Below are 25,457 nucleotides of genomic sequence, written 5' to 3'. Positions count from 1 at the left end.
TTGTTTCTGAACGTGCCGGAGTTCGATACGCGATTATTATGACCCGCGACGAGCCTTGAACTTGCCCTACGATAAGCGGAGCTGCTTACGAGCCTGCCGCGGCTGTTTGTTGAACAGTGCTGCACACGCCGCACGCACGCACACTCGCGCGCTCGCACAGCCGCGCATCGCCTTCTGCCTCGCGACTTTGCCATTAAATTGACTCGCGTCGGGGTACAATGACCCCGTGTTGCTCCGAGTTTCCGAAACGAGCTCCGCGCGTATCGCTCTCTTCATGCTCTCGATCGCTCGGATCGCGGGTAACAAGTAACAGATCTTATTACAGGGGATGCTCTGCTTTTTTTTGTTCAGGCAGTACCGTTTCTGACGAAAGAACGTGTATGGGACAGTAGGTAATCGCGAAAGTGTCTCCGCTGGAAAATTTCTGAAGAAAGTGAGATAAGGAACTGCAGAAAGTGTCACAGGGGAATTGAAGATTGAATTATAAGAGCACGTGAAACTGAAAGGCTACTTGTATATAGAATCGTCGAAGTATGGCTTCGACTGCGAATATCTGACTTCTGAGTCCATCTAGAGGGAAGGATTACATCTACACGAATCGACTAAAGTTGGCAGAGAGTACTCCGCAGCTCTCGTAGCCAATTAAAGATAAGAATAATGAATATCGGATGAAATACTAATTTATTGCTTGAATACGTGAGACTTCATGTTGAAATTTCGTGCACATTGTCGTTGAACGTGGAAAATGCAAATTGTTCGATCGCCCATTTGCGTACGGTTCGTACACATCGCTAGGGGCATGCGAGCAGCCGAACAGCCAGCCAGCCAACGAGCCAGTCAACCCAGCAACCCCCTATTCAATGTCGCTACAATAATAAACCACCTCGGTTATCTGTATTTCTGTATTTCCCTCTGGGATTCTCGGCACATTCAGGCATCGGGGCCAAGTTCAGGCTCTATATATATACACGCGGGCGTTCTGTAACGCGGCTGTGTCGGTGTTTATCCTACCCTACCATCGGTCTACGATCCGCACCCTTTCCCTACTGCGCCCAGTACACAACCGGTGCACCTGGATTTTCACGAATTTGGACCAAACCACCGCGATGTCGCCTGTTACCCCTGCAGGGTGAATTCATTCGTCCTATCAACGCGTTTTTTAACGACTCGCTACATCTACGAAGAGCGAGGGCTGAGAAAATCGTGGTACAACGGAGGACAGGGTTATTTTCTCAGAGAAAATGAAAATTCATTATGGATATTTTATAATCTAGAGACGCGGTGGCGACTCGACAATAAGTATAGGAAAGAAAGTACAGAAAAGACACCCTGTATATGTCGACTGTCGCTACCGCTATCGTTTACTCGTCGCCGGGCTATTCCAACCTAACCTGAAACTTATTTCATTAATATCTCATCCCGCCTGCAATATTTCCTAAATTTAAAGGCATTTTTCTTATGTAAACCGCATATAAGCTTTCGAATAAGACCAATTTCAATAAAATCGGTCCGCGCATAACAGAGATATCGTAATATCGTCTCATGGATCAGTCGGAAATTTTAAGATTCTTCTTCGTCTTCTCCAAGAAATTTTTTCGTCAGCATAATGCGTATACGCGTTACACGCACACCTTCAGCCAAAACGGAACTAACACACGTTTCGTTCGTCAATCGCTATCTTTACTATGCAATCTACTCCAAATTTTGACAGCTTACCGTCAAGTTATAACCAAGTTATAAACGTGTTTTTACAAATGTATACATAAATGAATTTCTTTTTAATTTAAATGATAAAAACGAATTTAAACCAATTCCACCAATCCAATTGTCTTGAAGCTTTGCAGGCGTGCGTAGTTTGGATGACAATGCAATATATTTTTAAAAAAAACCTCCGAGAGGATGAAAAATTATCCAGTCATCAATTAATAATATAATAATAATTTGTAATATTCAAAATTATCTGAAGTCATTCTCTATGCAAATTATCTTTGTAAAAAGAAGTGAGATCTCCATAAAAAACTTGAGAAAAGTAAAAAAATTACGCCAAGTACATGAAATCAAATAAATCACAAAAAATAGAAGATAATAATAATTATAAAATAAAAAGAGATGTGAAATCAAAATGAGCTGCACGTACATAAAGGTAATGATAAATACAAATAAATATTTTAATACGAATAAACATTTTATTCAAAATATTTGGCGCTGCGTCCGGAATTGGTGCTGCTAAACTGAATAAATATGTATAAATTGCATTAATCTTTTTCTTTCTTCTTGTGTGTGCGTTCATGAATGTGTGTATGTGTGCGTGCGCATATGCTACGTACGACATTGGAATTAAATATATGTAGAATAAATCTGACTGCGTTTCTAATATGTATATGTATATGTTTATGTATTTTAGATTGTAAGGGAGTTATTGTAAATTATTAATACGAGAACAATTAACATTTTTTCTGTTTCGCAGCGCCAAGTATTTTCAATAAAATGTTTATTCGTATTAAAATATTTATTTGTATTTACCATTACCTTTATGTACGTGCAGCTCATTTTGATTTCCCATCTTCTTTTATTTTATAATTATTACTATCTTCTATTTTTGTGATTTATTCGATTTCATGTACTTGGCGTAATTTTTTTACTTTTCTCAAGTTTTTTATGGAGATTAATCTATAGCAAGCTTCATTATTTTCGGGGAAATATCAATCAAAGATGTTAAATCTCTTGCCTTAAATTCTTTCGAAGTCACTAGCTTCGAATTGATTCTTTGAGTGCTATGGTAGCGCATATGTGTTTGTTCGATACACGAACCTGCGTTGAACGCCCATAGGCGTTCGGTGGCTATGCGTAAGAGATGGGACTAGAGGAGTTCCGCACGCGGCGTATGCATAGCGATCAAACTCTCCTGGTACTTGAAAAGTAGCAAATTCAACGAAATAATCCATCCATTTGCTGTACCACGACCTCGGGCCCACCCCTGGCTCGCATAGACCGCAAAGGGGTACGCGCGAGCCGCTTCCTATACGATCATTGATCCAACAAGTAGTACGACTCAACGACAGACCTCGCGTTCCCTGACAAATAGGAGCGCTGGTTGCCGCAGCAAACAGAAGTGGCACTGACCTTTTTCTCGGTGAGCTTCTCGCACCGCCTCATCTTGCAGATCTGGTGGCTCTTGTCGTTCCTGCACGGCGCGCAGTCCCCGCAGTTGTCCTTGCGCTGGCAGCCGATGCACTCGCCGCACCTCTTGCGCTTCTTCTTGGCCGGCTTGTCGCTGAGGCCTCCGTCTCCGTCCGGGTCTACCATGCCTCCGCCCATGTGATGGGGCCCGCGGTTCGCGGTGGATGAGACCGCGGCCACCTGGCCCGAACTCTCGACGTTACCAGCCCCGACGCTGTCCTCGGACTCCATCGAGCCGGCGCGGATTTTTCTGCGCTCCTTCTTCCTGCCGTCGATGCCGATCGGCCGGGAGGTGGGCGACGAGTCGAGCACCGTGGACATCGGGTTCTGGAAGTTGGCGTGGTGCAGCTGGGGGTATTCGGGCTTCACCACCGTGAGCACGGTGTGGTGAGGATGGCCGGGCGGAGGTGGCGGGAACGCCTGCACCGGGTTCGAGCCGAGTAATTGTATGTGCCTCTCGTCGAGTAGCTGCTGCTGAAGGGCGGGCACCTCTCTGGCCTGGACAGGGGCCGGTACCAGCGGATAGCCGACACTGCCTCTGTGCGGATGGGGCGCTGGCAACGGTGTACCCAGCGTGTGGAAGCTAGGCAGGCCGACCGCCGACGTGACAGGTGGAGAGTGCGATATCGAGGCTGGCGACAATGGCGTGAGAGCCGTTAATTGGGGCTCCGCTTCGCTGGGAGCGGTGAATTGGCTGGCGAAGCTCGGCAGGCCCTCGCCGGTCACCGCCACGCCGCCCGCGTGCTTCGACTCCCAGGGCCTGTACTGGCTGGCGAGCACCACCTCGCCGCGCGAGTCGATCAGCCGGCCGGTCAGTCCCTCGTAGTAGTCCCAGGAGGAGGTCAGCCCGAGGCCGACGTCCTGAGGGTGAAGGGTGGTGAGTGTCGTCGAGCTATCCATCGCGTTGTCCCCGGCGAAGCTGCTGAACGGCGGCAGGTGACGCGCCGGGTCACCCGGACCCACCGAGTTCGGCGAGGTCGCCACCGCCGCCGGAGGGCTGCCTGTTACCCTCTCGGTGGCTACGACCTCCTTCGTTACCTCGGCGCTCATCTTCCCCGCCACGTCATCGCGACTCGTGCTCCCTGCTCGCGGGAGGTCGCGTTACAGTTCGCACTCGATCCTTATCCCTCGTCTACCAGGCTGCTCCTTGATCGTCTGTAAAGGGACGCGACCTTCTGATCTACCCCCTGCTCTCTTCCACTCTAGGTGTCCAGTTCCACTTCCGCGCGGGTCGATCGTGACTGGCTGCTGGTTATCGGGATTATCCGCTGCCGTCGACGCGTGCTACGAACTTCTCGGCACCTTGGCACCGTGGCATCTGGGAGAACGGGACGAATGTTCCTCCAACTTGGCTGTCGCTCCTCAGCAACTCCACGATGCGCGTCCTCTCCTGGCTGCTCTCTGATTTGTCCTTGGCTTCCTTCGGTTTACCTCCTGAGTCCTTTCTATTGTCACTGCTCTATCCCTTCACGCGCGTGTCTTCTTAGTTTCTCAGATTCTCTCGTGTACTCTCTCGCTCTTCTTCACTTTCGCTCTATATCTCTCTCTCTCTCTCTCTCTCAATCTCTCTATTACGCTCGCGTTCTCACTGCTCCTCTACTTCCTCTATCTATAACTCTATTTCTGTCGTTTGTACTCAACAGGTTTAGGCTACGAACTGAAGTAGATCGGTTTCTCTGGGAGTGAATTGTGTGCGCGAGTCCCCTTTCTCCGGATTACGCAGGGCGGCCTGCGTTCTCCACCTTGCTTCCGTCTTGTCTTCGTTTGCTTTGGATGGGACTCCCGTTTCTCGGTGGACACTCGCCCCAGTGGGTTGCGTCCGTTCGTTTGTTTTTCTTTTCTTTTTTTTTTCTCGTAAAAAAAAAGATCGGTGGCTCTTACTTACTGCTTAATTACGTTAAAACTCCTATTAGCTTAGAAAACTTTGTCGGTCGGTTTTGCCCTTAATTAAATCTGCTCGCGAAGAGGATCGGCGGCGCTTCGTCGCTCCTCGCTGATCAGTGAGTATCGTTACTTGCTGAGTGATTAGTAGAAAAAAGAAATGGTAGATTCTTTGGTTTACGGTTTTACCCCCTTTTTTTTTATCGCGCAGTATTTTATACTATTTTTTTTGTTTCGTATCTCTCTCTTCTTCTTTATCGCTTAACGTACAACAATGGGTTTTTACACTGCGCTCCTCTTTTACTTGTTTCCCTTGTTCGTCATTCAATTTGGCACTGGCGGACTTTTTTTTTTTTTACTTCAGATATACTTTGTACACTAATTAGATACTATAGCTCTTAATCCTTTGTCTTCTGAACCTAAGCTCTTGGAATATCTTTATTTTCTTCTCCCGTTTTTCCTTTGTTCCTTTACGTCGATATAAACACGCTAATTACTTTTTTGTTCTTCGCGCTTCGTAAGAAAATAGAAATCACTTGAGGTTAATGTGGCTTGTTAGAAGGCGGTTGATTTGTACGATCTGAAACAGAGAAAACCAACGCGAGTGTTAGCCATTAGCAAACTCCCCAAAAACCTACTGTACCACGCATTGTCCATTCTCCCGCGCAATCAGGCACTTTCTCAACCATCAGAATCATGCGTTCTCAACATTCTCTCCGAACTACGTTCCCATGCAATTCGTTTCGCGAGCGCGATATGAAAATACCCCCGCGTTCGATTAACATCGCCCCAAGAACAAAACGTTTCGCGTCGCTAATTTCGACGGACGGGTCCCCGTAGATTGGATCCCTGAAATCACGGCGTGACAGCAAATCGATCCAACGGGGGCAGCAGAGAGAGAGAGAGAGAGAAAAAAAAAGAATCATTTCGAGATAAAGAGTTCAACGACGAGGCTTGTTCATTGAGCCCTCCCCTTTCTTCGTGGTCACGTGAGGCGATCGTAAGCGGGAACGTGACACGCGACTACGTGGGAACGTGTCATAGACGTTACCATAACGTGACCATCGCTAAGCCAAGGTTACTATTACGTTCGCCGTGTCTGCACACCTACTCGCTCGCTTTGATACTCGCGAATGTTGTGCCCTAGTCCCTGGACGGTTCATTCACGTTGCTTAGAGCGCTGACGATGGCTACGAGCACTTCGCGTCTCTCTCGTTTTACTTTCTTCCACTGTCAATCCTGCTGCACTCAATTTCAACCCCCATCACCACCTTCGCGCCAGTTACGAAATTCATTCGATACACATACAGGTAGGGTGGATGTACCAGTAAACGAACACGTACCAGTGAAAGGACATTTTATATTAAAATAAGTAGAATAAATTATTAAAATAAGCAACTAATTAATTCGAGACTTCTTTAATTTCTTGCTTCATATCCAAAGAATTATTGCAGCGCGTGGAATCAATCGCTGCGAACATAATTTTATTAAAGTGTTCGTTCATTAGCCTTGAGTGTTCATTTATTGGTGCGTTCACCCTGCTATTCGAAGGAAAGAAACTTGGACGCAAGTGCTGTCAGGGTGTTAGGCATAATACCACAAAAAAAATAGTGTTGATGGTCAAAGGAAAGTCTTAAGGTTTGAAATATTTTATGTGGTCTATTCCGAGCTACCCTCCGATATACCGGATATAAATGGTAAAATACAGTCCTTTCTAGTGCAACTGTAAAACTTCTATTACCGTTCGCTCTTAAAATTTTCTGTCGCTATTTTATCTATACAAACTCCCCCGTGGCCACCCCCCTCGAAAATCGGATTTTGGACGGTGCTCGAACGTGGTTCGAAGCCATCGCAGAATTCAAGGCGATGCTGGTCCTCGGTGAGATATCGACCGCCATTTAGGACATCTCTTTCGCTCATTCGTTCGCCCGGTGCACATAGTGCGCGGAGCAAACTGAACTCGGGCCGCGCTCGCACGTATGTAGATCTGCAGCACGCGTGCCCGTCACTCGGGTGTTCACCCACACGCGGGAGCAGTACCGGCGGCTTTTGCACGGCTCGTGGATGTACATAACGGCCGGGGGTACATAGAGAGAGCAACAGCACTATCGCTATCTCACGGCCGCTTTTCCAGCGTCCCGCGCCGCAAAACTCTCACTAATAGCTTTACAGCTGTGCCCGCCAGCCGGAGCTTTCGCTATCGTTGGAAACTTGCGCTGTCGTTTGCCCGTGCACTTTCGCTTGCCGCGCGAATTAAACCGCGAACATTGCCGCGCGACACCCGCCCCAGCTGCAACCTTGACACCCATGGGACCTTCGTGCTTTTAGACATCCAGCGCTGAGAAGTCGCTTCGATTTTTCCGATGGACATTAATTATTTGAAGAATATATTCTTTGGGTACACCAAGGAGATACTGACGTCCTAAATTTCAAGTAGCTGGGTACGGGCGATTTTAACAGCCTCGAGTACGAACGATGCTACTTAGTTCTCAGGGAGCTCGGGGAAAAATCGGCGATTCAACGAGCACGCTCTCCTCAGAAATGGAAGTCACGAGACGAAGGCGCCTCTGTGGCGAAACACCTGCACAAGAGATCAGCACGCAGGCCACGGGCGATTGAACTTTCCTAGAGGTCCATAAATCTAGTCTAGACTGAATACCGCGAACTTTAGTCTTTAAAGGTCGCGGAACTCGCTGAGCTGATAGCGCGAGCGTGCGGGCTTCTCCGTTCCCGATCGCGGTTCCCTTCGATAAAAAGGATCGCTTCCAGCATCCACGGCTGCGGAAAAGATATTCCGAGAAGTTCGCAATCTGTTGGCGCGGCGTACGCGTTACGAGGAATATAAATTGTAGGAAGCTAGCTGGAAATGCGACTGAAATCGATCGGTCTCGTATCGGCGTCCGTCTTGCCAGGCTGGCCGCGAAACTTTCCGACTTCTTCGAGGTGTTTTATCGTTCTGCCCACTCTTGGCCCAGAGCGCTATAAATTCAAGCTATCTGCTAGATGGGCTACGATTATCTTCGGGCGTCCAGCAATTTTTGTGTTTAAACGAAAAACGGGGCGTTACAATTTTACATATGCTTAGTTCGCGTTTCTGGAAGTATCAACGGTGCTCACAGTAATCTTAATTCTCTTTTGAAGCGCAATTGCTTTGAATTTGGAACTGAGCCGTGGAAGAATACTCGTTAAAGTTGCGAGCGTTAGATAGTGGAATGGAGGAAGCAATTGAAGAGTCCTCGTAGAAAAAATAATTTATCGAAAAATGGTCTATGTGCCAATGGGAGCAGGGGAGACCGGGGTAAATTGTAACATAGGTAAAATCTTCTTAACGACAAATCTGGCCACCCACAGCATGCGAGACTGCTTGACGATATTAGCACCGTCGGTTTTAAGGGGGGCCTTTGCGCCTTGTTGGGCCGAAAAATGGGTAATTCTTTGTGAATTTTTTCTACAAAATCGGTTCGACAAATTAATTTGAGGTTCGAGGTTTGTGTTCATATTTCTATTTAAATAAGTAAAACAGATGTGTTACAATTTACCCCACATGGTGTTACTTTTTACTGGGACTGGGGCACGCTGTAACAAAGGTTCAGATTTGTTTGAGATGAAGCTAAGTGTGCCTTGTCTAAGCGTCCACGATTTTGTCACGTACTTAATGAGTTCACCACATATGCAAGTAGTAAGTCACGCAAATTATTTCCTGATTGAGGAAAAGACTTTCGAGAGAAAAGTGAGAAAACTTTTTTTGCCACAATCTGCCCCAGTCTCCCCTACTACGGTATAGAATTTGGTTTTTGGCACTTACAGTGTACAAGGACTTCAATTATTAAAGACAGAACACTAAAATGTCACAAACTCAACAACGTGGCTACAGCTTTGGGCAAATTAAGGGGACTAGGCAGTCAGAAACTCGATTTTTTGCATTTTTCGAAAGTACCACCCTTCCCGAGTAAAACGCCGTTTGGTTAATGTTAAAATTCGCAAAATTAAGGATTTTACAGCCGAAAAGGTCGAGCGCGTCATACACCATTTCTGCGCGCGCGCAGGTAGACTAATTCCTCGTTCGAAACTTTAAACGCGTTTTTCTCGGAATCATATTTCCTCTTCGTTTTGCAGAGATTGAGCAAAAACGGAGGTATAAGTCGATTTGAAAAAAAAATCAGCCTATGTGAAACATGTCTAGTTACGACCTGAACCTAATGATAAGTCTGCAAAAGCTCCTATTTTGACAAGAAAAAAAAAATTAAAACAGCTCTTCTCCCTGGCGAAAAATCACATTTCTTTAAAATTTGTCGTTTTACAACCGCTATACTTATAATTTTTTTTCTTTTTTAATAGGTTCAGGGCAGAATGGATGCCAGGGCAAAGTATCAATTTCAGAGGATATTTCGCAATTCAATTTTTTACGGCCAGAATCACTGCAAAATTACAGCGGCTCCAGACAAAACACCTACATATGTCAGGCAACTGTAGCGCTGTCATACACATGTATATATTACTCAAATAATTTTCTTTTACTGTTTATAGTATCAGCAAACATTACCCAAAAGTACCAGTCACAATTTGTATTCATCACCTCGTAATTAATTCGCAAAAAAAATACTTGATTCCCGAGCGATCTGACTGCCTACTTAGCCCTCTTAAGTTTACCAACAAACTCCTACGAATCTACATTAAATATCCATTTCACCGAGTCCAAACAACACCTGTCAGAAATATTTTGCAACAGGAAACAACCTCCTGCCACTGCTCCAAAATCCCCTACCCCTAACAGCGTACCGTCACTCTCGCGCGCGGCCGCGCTTTTCAGCCCACGCAGCGCAGCAAGAGGAGAAATTTTTTCCCCCCTGGTTCCGCAGAGGGCGAAAATTCCATCGAATCCCTCGGGTGCAGATCGATAGCCGGCCAGCGAGCGGAAGACGCGTTGCCGGAACGATGACGAGCCGAAGTTCCCGAAGCGCGGGGAGAGAGAGAGGCGGCGGGCCGGAGAAAGGAGAGGAAGAGAGCGCGGACGGCGAGGCGCAGGAGAGGAGAACAGCTGGCGCCTCGTCGTTGCACTTTCGTCGAATCGACCGTGCGCCCGCGGCTTTGTACGGGAGGGCAGAAAAATTCAATACCGCGCCAGCGTTTCGCGGGCCAGCCAGCACTCGCAGCGCGGAGCACGCGGCTCGCGCACGAGCGGAGACGCTCGACGGCGAGCGGGATGCATCCCGTCGTCGGATTCTTTCGTCGGGCGGGAACGCAGGACGCGGGTTCCCAGAAGCGGGCGCGCGAACCCAGCTGGCCAACAGAGAGAGATCGGAGATTCCGCGCGCTTGGAATTAATATTAGACGGCGACGAGTAGAGCGCGGGGCCCATCGAAAAAAACCCAGCTAACGAAACCTGCGCGGCCCCTCGCCCCTCTGAACAACCTCTATGCGCGCGGAATATTCTCGGGACGCGGGCGGGATATACACGGTGGCAACGCAAGCAGTGGATTCCTCGTCCAAAAATAGGTCGAAACGATGCAATGCATTTTTCTGGCGGGGGCCTTCCTTTTCGAGATACAATCGACTTTCAAGCAGGTATAACTTTCGGACTGCTTCGATTTAAGAGCGCGATTCGGTGAGTGATTGTTGTTGGCGATGAAGACGCCAGAGGAGGGAAGGTCGTTCTGTGTTATTGTCTCGGTTTCGGCGTTGAGTATTGGTTGCTGCTCTCGGTAGAAGCGGGAATTGTGAAACACCCTGTACGTAGGGGGGAAGGATAATTGCTGGCGACACGTTAGTCGGTATCTCGGGTGGCTTGTGCTTTTTTATGAGGAACGACGGCCGCGGAATTCTACGCGTCCCGATTCGTTATTATCGCTTGCCTGTATCGAGCAGTCACGGCTGGCTCGAACTCCTTTGTTTCACTCAAGTTCAGCGTCGCGGCGTATTATCGTCCGGCGGGGGGAATTTCGTGCGGACGGTTCTGCACAGCGGCGGCACGGAGGATCGTTCGTTAGTGTCCCTTGCTCCGTTTTTAACGCCGCGGCCCGCCGTGCACGCGACGCGGCCGCGGTGGAAAAATGCCCGCGCCATTGTTCGACCTCGCGATCGACGAATCTTAAACGGGGAATTCGAGACTACTTCGAATGCGCGGGGAATCCGGCGGAGATACGTGAAACGTGTCCGGGAGATCGTACGTGTGCGGTAGTCGCGAGAGGAAATTCCGATTTGCTTGCGTGCCGAGGATCATCCCCCTTTCCGCGTTACCACGAATCGCACCCCCCGTCGGTCTTTGAAAACAGCACAGATTACTTCGAAAAGAAACAACCAGATATGCCAATTACAGGGGCACACAGAGATTGGAACGGAGATGCTCGAGCGATCCAGAACACGATCTTCAGACAGAGTCCTCTAGGAGCTAGACAATAGAAAGCTAGCGAATGGAAGAGAAGGAACCGTGAGACACTAGCTCGGCCAGTTTTCGCTCGCAGACCAAAAAGGAAGGGGACCGCCATGGAACCGGAAAAAAGATCGGCTCGAGTCGGTGTGGGAGGGGGGCGAGGGACGACCAATTATTATTCGGGGCCCGGTTCCGCTTATCGTCGTTTCCGCGGCCGTAAATCCGCGATAAGGCCTGTTTTTTTCGCGACGGTTGCTGCGCCGCGCGCTAATTCCGGCATTACAGCCTGGCAAAAATGGCGGCGATGCCCGCGCCCCGTTCGTCTGCGTCGAAAAAAAAAAAAAGGGACCGCGAAGAAAGAAAAAAGAACGGTGCCCGCGAGGCGGCTCCGAGCAAAAAAGCTCCGGGTACACTTTCGCCGACCTCGTGGTGGCGGGCGAGTGCGCGCACCCGCGCCCGCTTCGACTCTCTCGCGGCGACAAAGGCTGCTTGATTCAAGGTCCCACGCGCACACACACACGCACACACGCGCGCGCGCGCGCGCGCAGAACAGCGGATCCGTAGACGCGGGGCACGATCGCCCGAGCGCATGCCGCCACCGATGTGTCCCGACGAGCCGGAGCCCTGCGCCTACGAAGGTCGAGGGCTGCGAGTTTGAGGTTTAGAACGTGGAAGAAAGCCCTCGGCTCGAAGACTGGCGAGAGGGGAAGGTTAATAACGAAGAAGGAGGGTTCGAGGGGATAGCGAAGAATTTAAGACAGCTTTCCGTGAATGTGGAACTCGAATTGTGCGGTACGAAAGATCTTTGTAATCTTAACCCTTAACTGGTATACTGTTTTTGGCAAACGTGACTGGTATACTGGGGTCGTGGCAGACCCCAAGTAAAAAAGGACATAGAAATTTGTAAAGTCGACAGTAGAGCAACCACTATGAATATTTTCTTCTTAGGTGGTAATGTAGAAAATAATAGAAGCGTGGAGAGTTAAACTATTACTTTAAAATTAATTAGAAATTCAGTTTACCAACTTAGACAACCGAAAATTGTACATGGAACTTTGGGTGCCTGGGGTCACGAGCGACCCCAGGATACCAGTTAAGGGTTAAGCAGGTCGAAAGACTAGCGATTCCAGGATCGATGATATATACGAAGATCGGTGGGGTGCAAATTTTGAAGCAGACGTACTACTTTGAACACTTTCGTGAAACAGGGTGGAACGGAGATGGAAAGCGCGAAGGCGGCGGTTAATGTCGCGTTTCGATAAGATTCGCGCGTCAGGATCGCCGGCGAGGGGAAGTTTTATCTGGATCGATGCGGCGATAAATATTAGCCCGATGTCTGAGGCTCGCCTCTCGCTGTCGGCCGAACGAGGCGCGGGACAATCGGGCAATAGGGCGAAACATTTAGGTGGCGGGAAGGAGAGAAGAAAAGCCGACCGATGTCCAATTGATTCCTCGAAGTGTTCACGGCGAGAGAAAAACCGCAGCTCTCCGGGCATCGTGAAATGGTATTTACTCCCTCGTTGAGTATCAATAAATAGCAAAGAAAGAGGCCGTGATAACTGACGTCATCCACTTACTCGAGTCATAACAATACTGTTTTTGTAGCAGCAGATTACTAGCATCGCCGACGACTATAACTTATTCATCCGCTGAAAGCTACGGCCTCGCATACTACGCCATTGATAACCTCTCTTTGATGCGAGTGCCTTGTCGCTGTCGGGGAACACCGTTACGAGGCACCGCGAGCCACCGTCCCGCCGATTATCGATCCAACGCGATTCCCCGAGCGGCGTGCTGCGAGTCGGCTGCCGACCGGTTCGCCGTTCGATTCACCCTTAAATCACCGTTTTCACCCTTGTCGCCTGCACGCGCACCAGCCACGGGAACCGGGCGAAAATGCGCGTCGAAAACCGTCCGCCGGCCCTAGACCAGGTCGCCCCGTCGGTTCCCAGGAACTAGCGGCCGTGTTCCCTCACTTGTTGCTGCGTACCGGTGTCGAAATCGCTCGGACGGGATACGTCCTGTATATCGGACGAACGACGCGACGCTTTTACGGCACTGCGTACCGGTGTACCCGCGGCAGCCGTAGTAGACGAACGCGCTCGAGTGCGCACTGATTCGCGCACTCGCGCGCGCGCACGCGTGTACACACGCTCGCCAGGGCGTCGTAAAACGGACCACAGCTGGTGTGCTACGCGACGTTGCTCGCCATGTACAGGGTGTTCGAATAATCGTCCTCTCGCGAGTCAATGGAACCGAAAGAAAGTCGAAGGAGCTGGAGTCTCGTTTGCGAGGAATATGATGGTTCGAAGAAATTTTATCATGTCGCGGTGAATATCGAATTATGAGCTCGATTGTGAGTTGTTTGAATTGGAGGACTAGAAAAGCCAGGGTACATGTCCCAATTACCGTGCCTTTATGCTTGAAAAGAAGCCGTACAAAAAACTAGCATAAATGAATAAGGAAAGAGTTTTTTTTTAATTAAGTTAAACTATTAATGTATGTGTTACAAACGAGAAGGTTGCATTTTTAAACAATTAAAGTTTAGTAAAAAAAATGTAAAATGCATGTGAAGATTTCGATGAATTTGCCTAAATCCTCGCCGGAAACGGTAAGGAACACCAGAAGTGAATCAATTGATAATTATCATGATTTGCACTAGTGTAAAGTGTTTATTATATCATAAAAGGTTGGAATTTTATGAAAAATAGGAAAATAAGTACTTTTGAAACGTTTTCGTATTTTTAAAGTGAATCCGGCAATTGGGACAGGAATTTAACGCTTGTCCCTATTACCGTGCCTCTCGAAACCCACTGGCTCCCTCTGTAACTGCTAAACCTAACCTTACTTTCGTTTCTCAGAACGGGTGAACAGAAATTTACCTTTGCATAATTGCTTTTGTAATGAAAAGGTCATATTAAAATAACATAAAAACACCTCTCGTAGAGCAGAAAAATATATTAAACAGTTCAAAGTTCAAAGACATAACCTAATCGCGGGAACGCTATTAAAAGAAAGGGCACGGGAATATGGACAACGCATTTTTCAGGGCACGGTAATTGGGACAAAAACATGTATTATTATTTCAATTAAAAAAAATATGAAAAATTAACATTTCCAACGAGAGAAAAATGCCTTAATAAACAAAAAAGTTCAAAACACCAATATAAATTTTCACCAAGCTGAATTAAAGTAAGAGAAGTCAGTAATTAATTCCCTCGCGAGCAAGTCGGCGTCAAAGCACGGTAATTGGGACACCTACCCTATACAGCAAATATGTTTAAAAGTATTAACAGTACATGGAAGTTGTTTGACTGTTTGAAAGAAATCTTTCGTGGCTGCAATGGGTGGAGAAATAATTGCGCGTGTCCATGTAGAGTAAACGTTGCGAACATAATTGCACTGAAAGTAACTGAAATCATCTTCCCCCTCTATGCGGAAAAATATTCTATCACAATTGCGATTAATTCTATTCTGCTAAGAATCGTTAACCCTGCTGTGCCCCGACAATCGTCCCACCCCGTATAAGGCCGGTACAGTATATGCACAAGCACGCACGTGCGCGAGTACGGAGGCGCGCTGCGGTGCGCCTGCGCGCGTGCACTTTCACGCGATATACCGCAAGAGAGTAACGTCGTGACGACGTTACGCGGGCCCGCGTACACCCTGCCGATCACACGCGACGACCGCGAGCGAAAGAGCGTCGACGATCACGGGGGGACGAGGATGCGCGGCGACCACGACGGCGACGATGTCCGCGAAGAAAACGCGTATCGAAAAACGGCCGCCGGTAGTATCCTCGCGTGTCGAGGTGCGTAACGGTCCGGCGTCGAGGTGGAGAGGCGTACGTGGTGGGGGTAAGGGGGGCGGGCGCACTGTTAAACCCACCCACACAGGCACATGATATCGGAAATGATATAAAATTGCGTCGAGCGCGCCGCTGATATTTAAATTGGTTCGCTAAACCACGGATTAATGCGCGCAACGACGTCCGACAGCCCACGCAGCGGGCTTCGAAAAAGGGCGTACCAGAAAAGGGGAGAAAACAAAGTATGTACAGGGCGTCAAGAAATGCTGGGGCCAAACTTTCCAGAGAAATACACGCGCGCGAGTAACCACGGGGTCCAAAGACGGGCTCCATTTGTTTGCAACTCGTGGAACAATGGCGGCAGCAAGTTTCTGCGAAAGGAGACGAGCGCCTTGTTCCTCGGTTCAAATCTCCAGTACAACCCTCGGCGCAACTTGGAGCGTTCGAAATGTAGCAAACTTGTGAGGAACTTATAAAAGGATTAGATTTAAATGCAACGTCGGGGTGCTTTGGAATCTTTGTTAGGTATACTAGGTACTTCAAGTTGGAGCTGCTATAGTCTAAAATCTTTGAATGTTTAAGAGAATCTATGGAAAAGCTACATCAGTCTTAGCACAGCGTAAATGGAGAATAACGTTTCGCTGTAGAAAATGATTCGTACGTCGGAGAGACATAATTTTTCAACACTTGCTTACTAAGTTTCTCATTTCTTTCGATGAGTAGCATGTTTCTACATTTTGACCCCGATACTTTTCAGCACCCTGTATGGGGAACCGACCGATCGGAGCGGATCGTTGGAAACGTTCGCGTCGATACCTGTTCGTGAACGTTGGACAGGTGTTCGCGAGGGCTGCACGCCTGCGAGCACCGTGTATTCAGTTTCTTTATCGGCTTCGATTCGAAATTACAACGCAACTACTTTAGCTAGTGACGGAACTCAAGAAGCCCCGATTCCACTTCGAGCGTTACTGGAATCTTGAGAATTATTAAGTCTTAATAAATCCCCAAAGTATTAACGAATCTTTTAAGCAGATGAGGTTAGAATCAGTAAATTCCAGCTAGCAAGGAAAGATCCCGAACCCGGAAATTAACAAAATTCTGAAACTTTTTGAATATGTAGGGGATTTCCTCCCGATTGCAACGCAATTTTTGTTTGCTGCCCAAATTCGCGCTAGGAGGGTGTAAATGACCCCTGAAAAGCCGGTTATTTTCCGATTTTGTGTTATAACTCGTGAACTGCAAGATAATTTTTTACCAAATGGTAGATCTAATTAAAAGAAGTAACTTTTGTCTTCAAACTTCTTTTCTATCTCTTACAGATTGCGAGTTACAAAATAAAATCGGAAAATAGCTAAATTTTTAAGGGTTAATTTCACCCTCTTCGAGTGAATTTAGGCAGCAAAAAAAATTGCGTTGTAATGAGGGATTTATCTAGGATTTTTCTATTTTTCGAGAAATGTTGAAATATTTGAAGTTCCTCGCGTGTTTTACGATTTATTAGAAAACCCCCACGTGCTTCGCAGAGATCTAGAAACAGTCTAATTTATTTAATATACTACGCAGAGAAACAGAAGATTCATCACGGTCGAACATTTCTGAGATTCGAATGATATTCGAAGCGATGCAAAACGAGACAACGACTGAACAGCTCGAAAATCTGCGAAAGATCGGACAGAATGTCCGTTACTAACTTTACCTCCTCCTTCCTCTCCTCTCTCCTGTCTTTCTCCGGTAAACAAGAAACGTTTCGCGAGACTTCGCGCGAGCTACTGCTGGCAACTGGCAACTTAAAACACCATCGGCACACGGACACATAGTTACGCACGCACATTATCTCACGAACTCGTCGCGGAACAATAACGATACTGAATTTAAGCGCGAACTAAGCTGCACATAACCTATACGAACCCGTTCTCCGTTTCCTTCGGATCAGCGGGAAACGTAGGAGATACGAAATAGATTAACCGGTCTAATAGATATTCCGTACCGCGAAACGGCTAATAATACGTGTTTATCGTTAACCGCGCCATTGAAAAATACCCGATAAAAAAACGCATCCTCTCCGTTTCGTACGCGAGCAAAACAACCGATCGTTTCTCGAACGTTCCGCCGCGGACTGCCCGTGGCTCGCGAGAATTCGGCGGCCGGTCCGTTGCGGGCGAGTCGCGGCCAACTTCGTGGCAAACCCTTTCAAACTCGCCGACGCACGTATCCGTGCGCGTTTTCGACAGCTATGACCGAACGAAGCCAAAAGGAGAAGCGAAAGAGACGAAGCAGAGGGGCAGAGAGAGAAAGATCGTAGAGAAAGAGACGAGGGGGAAAAGAAACGAATCCGAAGAACGGGTAAAAGGGATACTGTGCGTGCCCGTAAATCTCTTGGCGCCCGTTGTTCTCGCGGTCCACGACGTCGGTTCCTTGTCCATTCCGATCCGTTCCGCCGTTCCGTGGAGCGAGTAGGCCGAAATTCGCCTCCTCCTCGCCCCCTCCCCCGTCCCCCCGGCCGCCCGACCTCCCCCTAGCGCGGCTCGCCGGCACAAAAAAAGAAGGAACACCCACAGGAAAGGGAACCGAGGAAAAAAGGAAGGAGACAGGAATAGAGAGAGCGAAAGAGAAAGGGGAATTGATCGCGTTCGCGACGGCGAAACACAGAGGTTCGGGAGGACTTTGCGCGTTCGGTCGTTACGATCGTAGGGCAACTCGCTTCGAAACGTTTCGGAACGTTTAAGTACGAGATCGAAGATTCCGATTGTCGTTAGAAAGAAGAGGTGGAGCCTGCAGACTATTTCCTTCCAGTATGAATCCGGCGAGTCGTTAATCGCGACCCTTAACAATCCCTAAAGACGATTGCGTGCCTACGCGGCGATTATTACCGCGAAAACTGGAAATTGCACGGTACTACGAGGGCCGCGAGTTTCACCTTCTGCACCGTGCACACGAATATATATATATATATTGCATATACATATCAGGGTCGAATTGCTGTGGTGCTTTATCCTCGCGGTGCACTCGAGCCGTGGATGCACAATATATCCCACTTCCGATGGCACTGTAGCGTGCGCACGGTCGTCGCTGAATTTCGACGGGGAACGATCGAAATTTCGGCGGAGCGTGCCGCGCCACGCGGCTATCGATGCACCTCTCGGAGATCGAAAACACAGGCACGGAGCACCATGGGTGGGAAACGCGGCGACACGCGTCCCAAGGAAATCAGTTGCTTTTTCTTTCCGCGGTTCACGGCACTGACGAGCCCCCGTCACCGACAACTCTCTACACCTCCGTCGAACCGGCCACACTATGGTGCGAGTCGATAATGGTGTTTACCAAAGCGTCGTTTGCCCTAGCCGGGCCAGGTGAGGCTAGGCTAGATTCACCGGCGATCGAGATGCGAAACGAAAAATAAAAAAAAAATCTCCCTGTGTAAGTACGTTCTCGTGTGTAATCCTATTGTGCGAGTATATCGATACGGTGTATGTATATAGAGAAGAGAGAATGGAGCGTTAAGAACCTGTTTCCCCATACACTACGCGTGGTATCGGCGAAGCAAGCAAGCGTCCGTCCGAGCCGAGCCTCGAAAACACACCGGGAACCTCGAAGGGATGCACACTTTGGTCCGTCACTCCTCGTCTCTCACGACGACACAACGCGTTTTTGTCTGACGCACCGCGCGAGACTCGTCAAGCATTCGCAGCACGATGCGTGCACGCCGTGCTCGAGGACACTACCGTGCATCGCCGCCGGCTAGCAGGAGGCGTTGACGGCAATGGTAGTGGTGGCAGCGGTGGTAGTGGTGCCGCTGGTGGTGGTGGCGGCCGCGACGGTGGGGTGGTGGTGATGGTGGTGGTGGTGGTGGTGGTGATGGTGGTAGTGGTGGTGGTGGTGGTGTTGGTAGAGGTGGTGAGATTGTGGTAGAGGTGGTGGCGATGGTGATGGCGGTGGTGATGATCGGCGGACGCAGCAAGAAGGCCAGGACGACGGAAACGTGCCGCTGCGACCAACTTCCGCGTACTCGTTTTTACGGGTCGCGTCCGTGTGGTTTTCGCTCGTTGAAACAACGACGCACTAATGTGCACGTACGTATCTTTCACTCAGGTTTCCCCAGCAATGTCAACAACAACAAGACGACACCGACAACAACAACAACAACAACGACGGACGACGACAACGACGGACGATAACGGGGCACATCTCGGTTGGCGTAATTGGAACGCATCGTTTTACCAACGGTTTCGTATCGTCCACGCATCGGTACATCCACGGAAACGTTTACTGGCTCGCGCACTTACCCTTCTCCCTCTCGGTTCCTTCGGTTGGCCGAACTGTTCCCGTCCTCGTCGCTCGTGCGCCCCAACTCCGTCCTCCGCGCAACGCCGCTCTTCCTCCCGGCGCTCTCACGCTCTCTCGCTCTCTTTCTTCTTTTCTCTTTCTCTCTCCCCGTCCCGCTGGTAGCCGGCTAGCGGCGGCTGCTTGGCGTGCGACGGAGAGAGCAGAGAATCCGTGAGAGTGAGAGGGAGGGAGAGCCGAACGAAAGCGAGAGTAATCCTCCGCGCTCTCTCCCTCTTGCTGCACACTCCACCCGTCCGGTCGCCCTGTCGCCGTCGTTGCCGCTGTCGTTGCCACACTGCCACTACCGTTGCCGTTCGTCTGCCCTGCCGCCGGCGTTACATTTCGAATTTCTCGTCGATCGGCGGCCGTCGCGCCGGTACGTCGACGACAGGGGACGGCAGAAACGAGCGTTCGTCCACGATCACCGGTATCGCCGACGCGAAACCGAGCAACTCTCGTCGCGGGCACCGTTTGACACTGTCCCTGCCGGTCTCCTCTCGTCCCTTTGATTCTCTTTCACCGCGAGCTCTCGCTCTGTTTCCCCACTGTTTCGCCGTTTCGTATCACCGTGCCTATACATATACACCGGTCACCTCGTCTGTCCCTACGTGCCCGACACCGAAGCAGAACGAACCACGCTGGACCGTACACGTGTGTACAGGCAGTGCATCGGAAACCTTTCCCCTCTAGTCGTCGTATCGCGAATTGTCGATCCGAGAAAATCACCTAGAACCGGCGTCGTCTCTCAATATTCGAGGTTCCTAACTCACGCACGCACACGCGCACACACGCACACGTTCTCTCTCTTTCTCTCTCGCTCCCTCTCTCTTACTCTCTCCCCCCTCTCTTTCTCTCTCTCTCTCTCTCTCTCTCCCTCTCTGATTCACTCACGCGCTCGCGCTCGTTTGCTTTCTTTCTTTCTTTTTTTTTTTCCTCTCGCTACCCGCGCCCCACTCGCTCCGTTCAAGCTTCACTCCGTGCACACTACGCGGGTATCCTGGCGATACCGTGGAAGGTGGTGCGAGCAGACGGCTCGGCCGGCTCGGCGACGTCGCATCAAAACACTGTACCTTTGGTTCGACGGACTGTCCCGTGGTGAGTGTGCTCGCCGCGCGGTGACTGTATGCTCCAAGAGTATTCTTTGTCCGTCCGGAGTCGCAGCTGCCCGCGTTTCGGCCGTCGGTCGCGATTCGGGCCCGTTCGGCAATGCTCGGGTGTCATCCCGTTCGTCATGGCGGGAACCCAGGATATACCCAGGACCATCGGTGGAAAGGGAACTGGGAAGGGGGAAGGGAAAGGAGGAACTCGAGCGTACGCTCGTGCACGTCTCCCTCTCTTTCTCACCGGAGCGTTCTCTCCCTCTGGTCCGTAGTACAACGGGCGGGAGCGAGACGGGAACACGGAGAGAGGGAACGAGCGAGCGAAGGAGGGAGAAGCAAGCGGGTTAGTTGACCGAACACAAGACGGAGTACGAAAGATTTCGATGCGTTCCCAGGGTGGGGGTAGATCGCGCTACGGCGGGGAGATAGGAGGGCGCGCAGGCGCACCGTGGCAGGCTGCAACCCCTCGCGCGATGCCTAAGCAACAAGGGGATGCTGCGAACCTGCTTCGACCGAACGCAGAGCTTTAGCCTTCTTCTGATTTTTCTCCTTCATTCCGCCTTTTTCCTCGCAATGCCGAGCGGGATGTTCATCCAGCGAGTTTTTATTCAACCGAGCCTTCATTCGAATAAACGTTTCCCAAGCTTACGGATGAAAAGAACAATTACTCGTACGATCTGTTATTACTTGGAAGAATTCTCTGGAAACTGATGTGACTTATAGTTAGAATATGCGCAAAAATAAAACATCTACAGACTCTACGTGCGATGACTTATTTCTTGCCTCTTTGCTATCTAAATTTTCACAATTATAGATATTGTTCATCGATGCTTGCTTATCGATTTATCTCGTAATAAGACAAACTACCTCGTTAATTGACTACGCGAGGTGGAAATCGTTTAAAGACTCCGCTGCGAAGGAATTGCGCTCCGTCGACTCTCGGCGCGTCGATTCCTCGCGCTCGAGCGGGTCACCTTCGCAGTCGCCGCGCGAAGGGTTAATTGGTTCAGTAACCCAAATTTCGGTATGAACGCCCAGCCACAAAAGCGGGCGAAAAGGACGCGGCCGTTTGCCTCGTGTCGCCCGGTAAACGCTTGCCATCCCATGATTTCGGCGGGAGTGACAGGGGAATCGCGAAGAAGGGTTGTAGGTCGCCTCCGGGCCCGAAAAGTCGTTGATATCGAATCCGAGAGGCTCGTGGAAATAAATCGTTAGCGACAAACGAAGGGGGAGAACACGGAGGAAGAACCGTCGCACAGTGGTTTAATTCGCCAAAAAGCTGGCCAAAATGCAATTTTCAAAGTATAAAACAGCGTTTTGTTACTATGGCACATTTGTTATGTAACAAATACTGTTTGAAAAATTAAAATACAGTAATTACTTATTATTATATAAACCTTCAAAGTTGGCTTAATTTCTTGGTCCTTAATGTCTTGATATTTCTATCATTTTTAATGTATCACGCAAAGTTTCATTGAAGGAATTCATTTGTGAAATGTTTTACCGTTAAAATATGTGTTATGAACATTAAATTTGCACAGCAGCAGTCGAAAATATTTGTACATTTACCCGTGTATTTCCCTTCCCAATATATCGTACATCTTAGTCCTCCCTTAATAAAGAACGAGGAAAAAAGTAACGTTATACGCTTTTATACGCAAAGAGAAGAAATTCTTCGTTTCAAGTACACTGCCTAGAAGGATATGCAACTGAAAAATTTTGCTATAATTTGCTACCCTATAAGATATTTACATTTAAAGCGCTTAAGAGGGTCTTCTACAGTTATAGACAATTTTTTGCATTCTCCGGAATTTTTTTATAACGAAACTATGAAACTTCTTCCATTGACGTTTTTTTACATGTATTTGTTGATTTTTCAACAATACTTACAAATTTTTACAATGAGAAATAATCAAAATTGGTGGCGGTACAGAGCCTCGTACGCAAAACGGTGTACCGAAAGGATATTCTCATTGCTCTCATAAAATCTCAAGATCTACTTAACAGATTTCATTCAAATTTGGTGTGTATCATGAATACGCATGTTGCTATAGCCCGTACTAGAATGAAGTCAAGATTATTATTTTTTCCTACTTTTCTCTACTCTGCAAATATTAACAATAATTTCGAAAATTGGTATTTCAACTTCAAACTACCACTTTTTCTAATTGTCAATGTTTAATGAAAACAATTTTTCTAAGCTAAAACTCTAAAGTACTAGGTGTCTGTTAGATTTGATATTTTTTTCAGGTGCTCGACCACCATTCGTTTTCATTTTGCAATTTTGACTTCACATTCTGAATCAGCGACCTCGATAACCCTCGTACACCAATTTTTGTACAAATCGGAAGATGCCTTCAAATTTTGGCCAGCTTTTTGGCGAATTAGACCACTGTGCGTCGTATCTCGGGGACGCGGATTGGTTGGTACGGGCTCCCGGAGGCACCGGGGAAGCCGAGTCGCGTTTTACGAGCTCCTTTCTTTACGAGTCCCGGAAAAGAAACACGGTAGCTCGCAAATTGAAGTCTAATTCCGCCGAGAAGTGCGTCGATCGCGTTTACGCAGAACGGTTCGGGGAAGCGGGGCCTCGGGACCAAGGACGATCTGGGGAATTCGAGCCATTCGTTTCTTTCATTTCTGGAAATCGCGAAACGTCAGCAGAGGACGAACGAGCCACGAAGGGACGTTCGCTGGAAAGAGAGAATCCCATGCACGAAATAATCATCGAAGGATCGCAAGACATTGCTCCTGCTAAGTGGTTCATGTGGGTATCCTCTGGTGGCTAGGTTGCAGCTATATGTACGTACATCCAAGGTGTCGACGGGGAACGGACCGCGGATACGGGTTGGATTTTTTTTTTAAACCAAAATAAACCCCCGTAACTCGTGATGGGTGCGGGTACATTCAGGGATTTCTAGACTCGCCAGTTAAGACAGATGACGTTTGACTGGGCAGTATGGCCTAGGATGGTTACACGCGATTCTTTGTATATCGTGGAACCACGATGGACCTGATCACCCACAAAATGTTTCGCGAATAAAATTATTATCCCCTAGGTATCTCTATTCTGTCGTCTTTCTTTTTAAGAGTCCGCGAAAACGATAAATCTGCCGCGAATTCCACCTACTAAACGTTGAACCCTTCCATCTGACCGATAAACCAGTCGCGTGACAGGAATTACAGCGCGAGTCACACGCTTAATTACCCAGCTCATCCCTTCGAGAGTAGATAACACGAAACTCCGTGTCGCTCGAAACTCAAAGGGTTGCGGAGTTGCGGCTCCGTGTAAACTTCCCCCGACTGACGAGTCTCTTTAACAAAAAAAAAGCAGGAAAAAAGCGGCACAGAGAGGGAAGAAGAAGCAGCATTTACCGCGAGCATCGCGTCGAAGCGATTCGAGTCCCTTCTCTGTGGAAGGTCCTCGCGAGTAACGTTCCCATGTGCCTCGTCCTCGAGGACTCGTTTAATCGAGAACACTTGGAAGACGCGTCCACGGCGATTGGGCGCGAGAAATGCGCACGGCGGATGGCGGTGAGCGCCCCACGGCGATTACCATGATAATGCTTGGCGTATGCAGATATAAATTAATGCGTATTCTTCTAAGAAGGGTCGACGAGCACGGTGGCTTCTCTCGGCCGACAGGGGATGCAACGGGACGGTTCCTCGGGTTCCGCGAGGACCAGCCGTTTCTCAGGGTGCGCGACGACGCCCAGCGAACGATACGTTTCCCTACTGTCGCGCGAGACACTCGGACGATTCTTCCTCCCTTTGTCCCAGGCCACGATCGCAGGCGGGAGGAATCGTCGCCGAAGAAGTGGAGCAGTGGATCGCGCGATCGCGATCCTGTTATTGTTATTTATGTTACGAACGAGGGAGGGGGCGCGGAAAAGGATGAAGGGGAGTGGTCGCTGGATGCCGATATTGCGAAAAAAGAAGGAAAGGAAGAAGACGAGAGGAAGAGGGGCGAGAAAGTTAGGGCGCGGTGTATATTTCATAGCGCGTCGAGGTTTCGCCGACGGCGAATCGGGAATCACGGACTTCTCCGGTACGAAATTCGCTGGAACAGATGCGACTCCCGGCCGTACAATGATGTCGAAATAAATCAGTTTATCGAGACCAGGTAGGTGGGAACCTTTCGGCTGTACCTACAGTGGTCCGCGGAGCATTGTGTTGCGCCCGATCAGTGACTCTCAATCATCCAGGCGCGTCGCGGAACCTCGACGAAATCGAGGGAATGGAAGCTTTGACGTGTGACAAACGCAGGGGTATCTTGAAAGTGTCCCTCTGTAACTGGCGCTAGCCAGCTTGTATTTCAACTGCGATTAACAGACCAGTTCGTGAGAAGCTACCTCGGAACGCTTCTGTTTCCCTCGTGGATGCATCGCACGGAAGGGATGAAGAGGAACGACGAAGGAGGATGGATATTTTGTCAGTTGCCGAAGAACTTTTCGTGACATTGCTTGCAAATAACTAGCTGCCAATTAGAAAGATCGGTTCCCCTTGGAAACAAGGATTAAGGGGAAACACCACTGCGACGGCCGGAGAAGTAAGCCATTTTTAAGAATTTTTTTCAGGGATAATTTACAGTTTTTATAGAAAATTTGTATTACCTACTTTTAGTACGGTGTCTTAAGAGACTATACAAAAAATAAATAAATAGGAAAACATACATAAATTATAATATATTAATTAATCTTCTACGCCTACCCACGCGAGCTGGTCGAAGGTGTAACTATGGAACAGCAGGTCCGAAATCAAATTTGATTTTTTTTTATAAACTATATGAGTCTAGTTT

General features: G+C 48.7%; 1 protein-coding gene across 3 annotated transcripts in view; it reads right to left on the bottom strand.

Moving 5' to 3' along the window:
* Tet (tet methylcytosine dioxygenase-like) overlaps window positions 1–20,812 on the bottom strand; it is a 143,649-nt gene extending 122,837 nt beyond the window's left edge. Inside the window, exons 1-3 of one of the 3 annotated variants that reach the window (XM_076830847.1) lie at window positions 20,633–20,812; window positions 19,523–20,288; window positions 3,124–5,641 (exon numbers count right to left, since the gene is read on the bottom strand). In XM_076830847.1, the coding sequence (XP_076686962.1) occupies window positions 3,124–4,230 (1,107 nt within the window). In that variant the 5' untranslated portion in view covers window positions 4,231–5,641; window positions 19,523–20,288; window positions 20,633–20,812. Of the gene's footprint in view, window positions 1–3,123; window positions 5,642–18,744; window positions 19,358–19,522; window positions 20,289–20,632 lie in introns of those variants that run through there. The other 2 variants (XM_076830849.1, XM_076830848.1) reach the window with 2 other exon arrangements.
* Between the last annotated feature and the right edge of the window lie 4,645 nt (window positions 20,813–25,457).

The sequence above is a fragment of the Andrena cerasifolii genome, chromosome 2, assembly GCF_050908995.1.
Source record: "Andrena cerasifolii isolate SP2316 chromosome 2, iyAndCera1_principal, whole genome shotgun sequence".
NCBI lineage: Eukaryota > Metazoa > Arthropoda > Insecta > Hymenoptera > Andrenidae > Andrena > Andrena cerasifolii.
The sequence above is the reverse complement of the archived record's forward strand: the minus strand, read 5'-3'. Positions and strand labels throughout refer to the sequence as shown.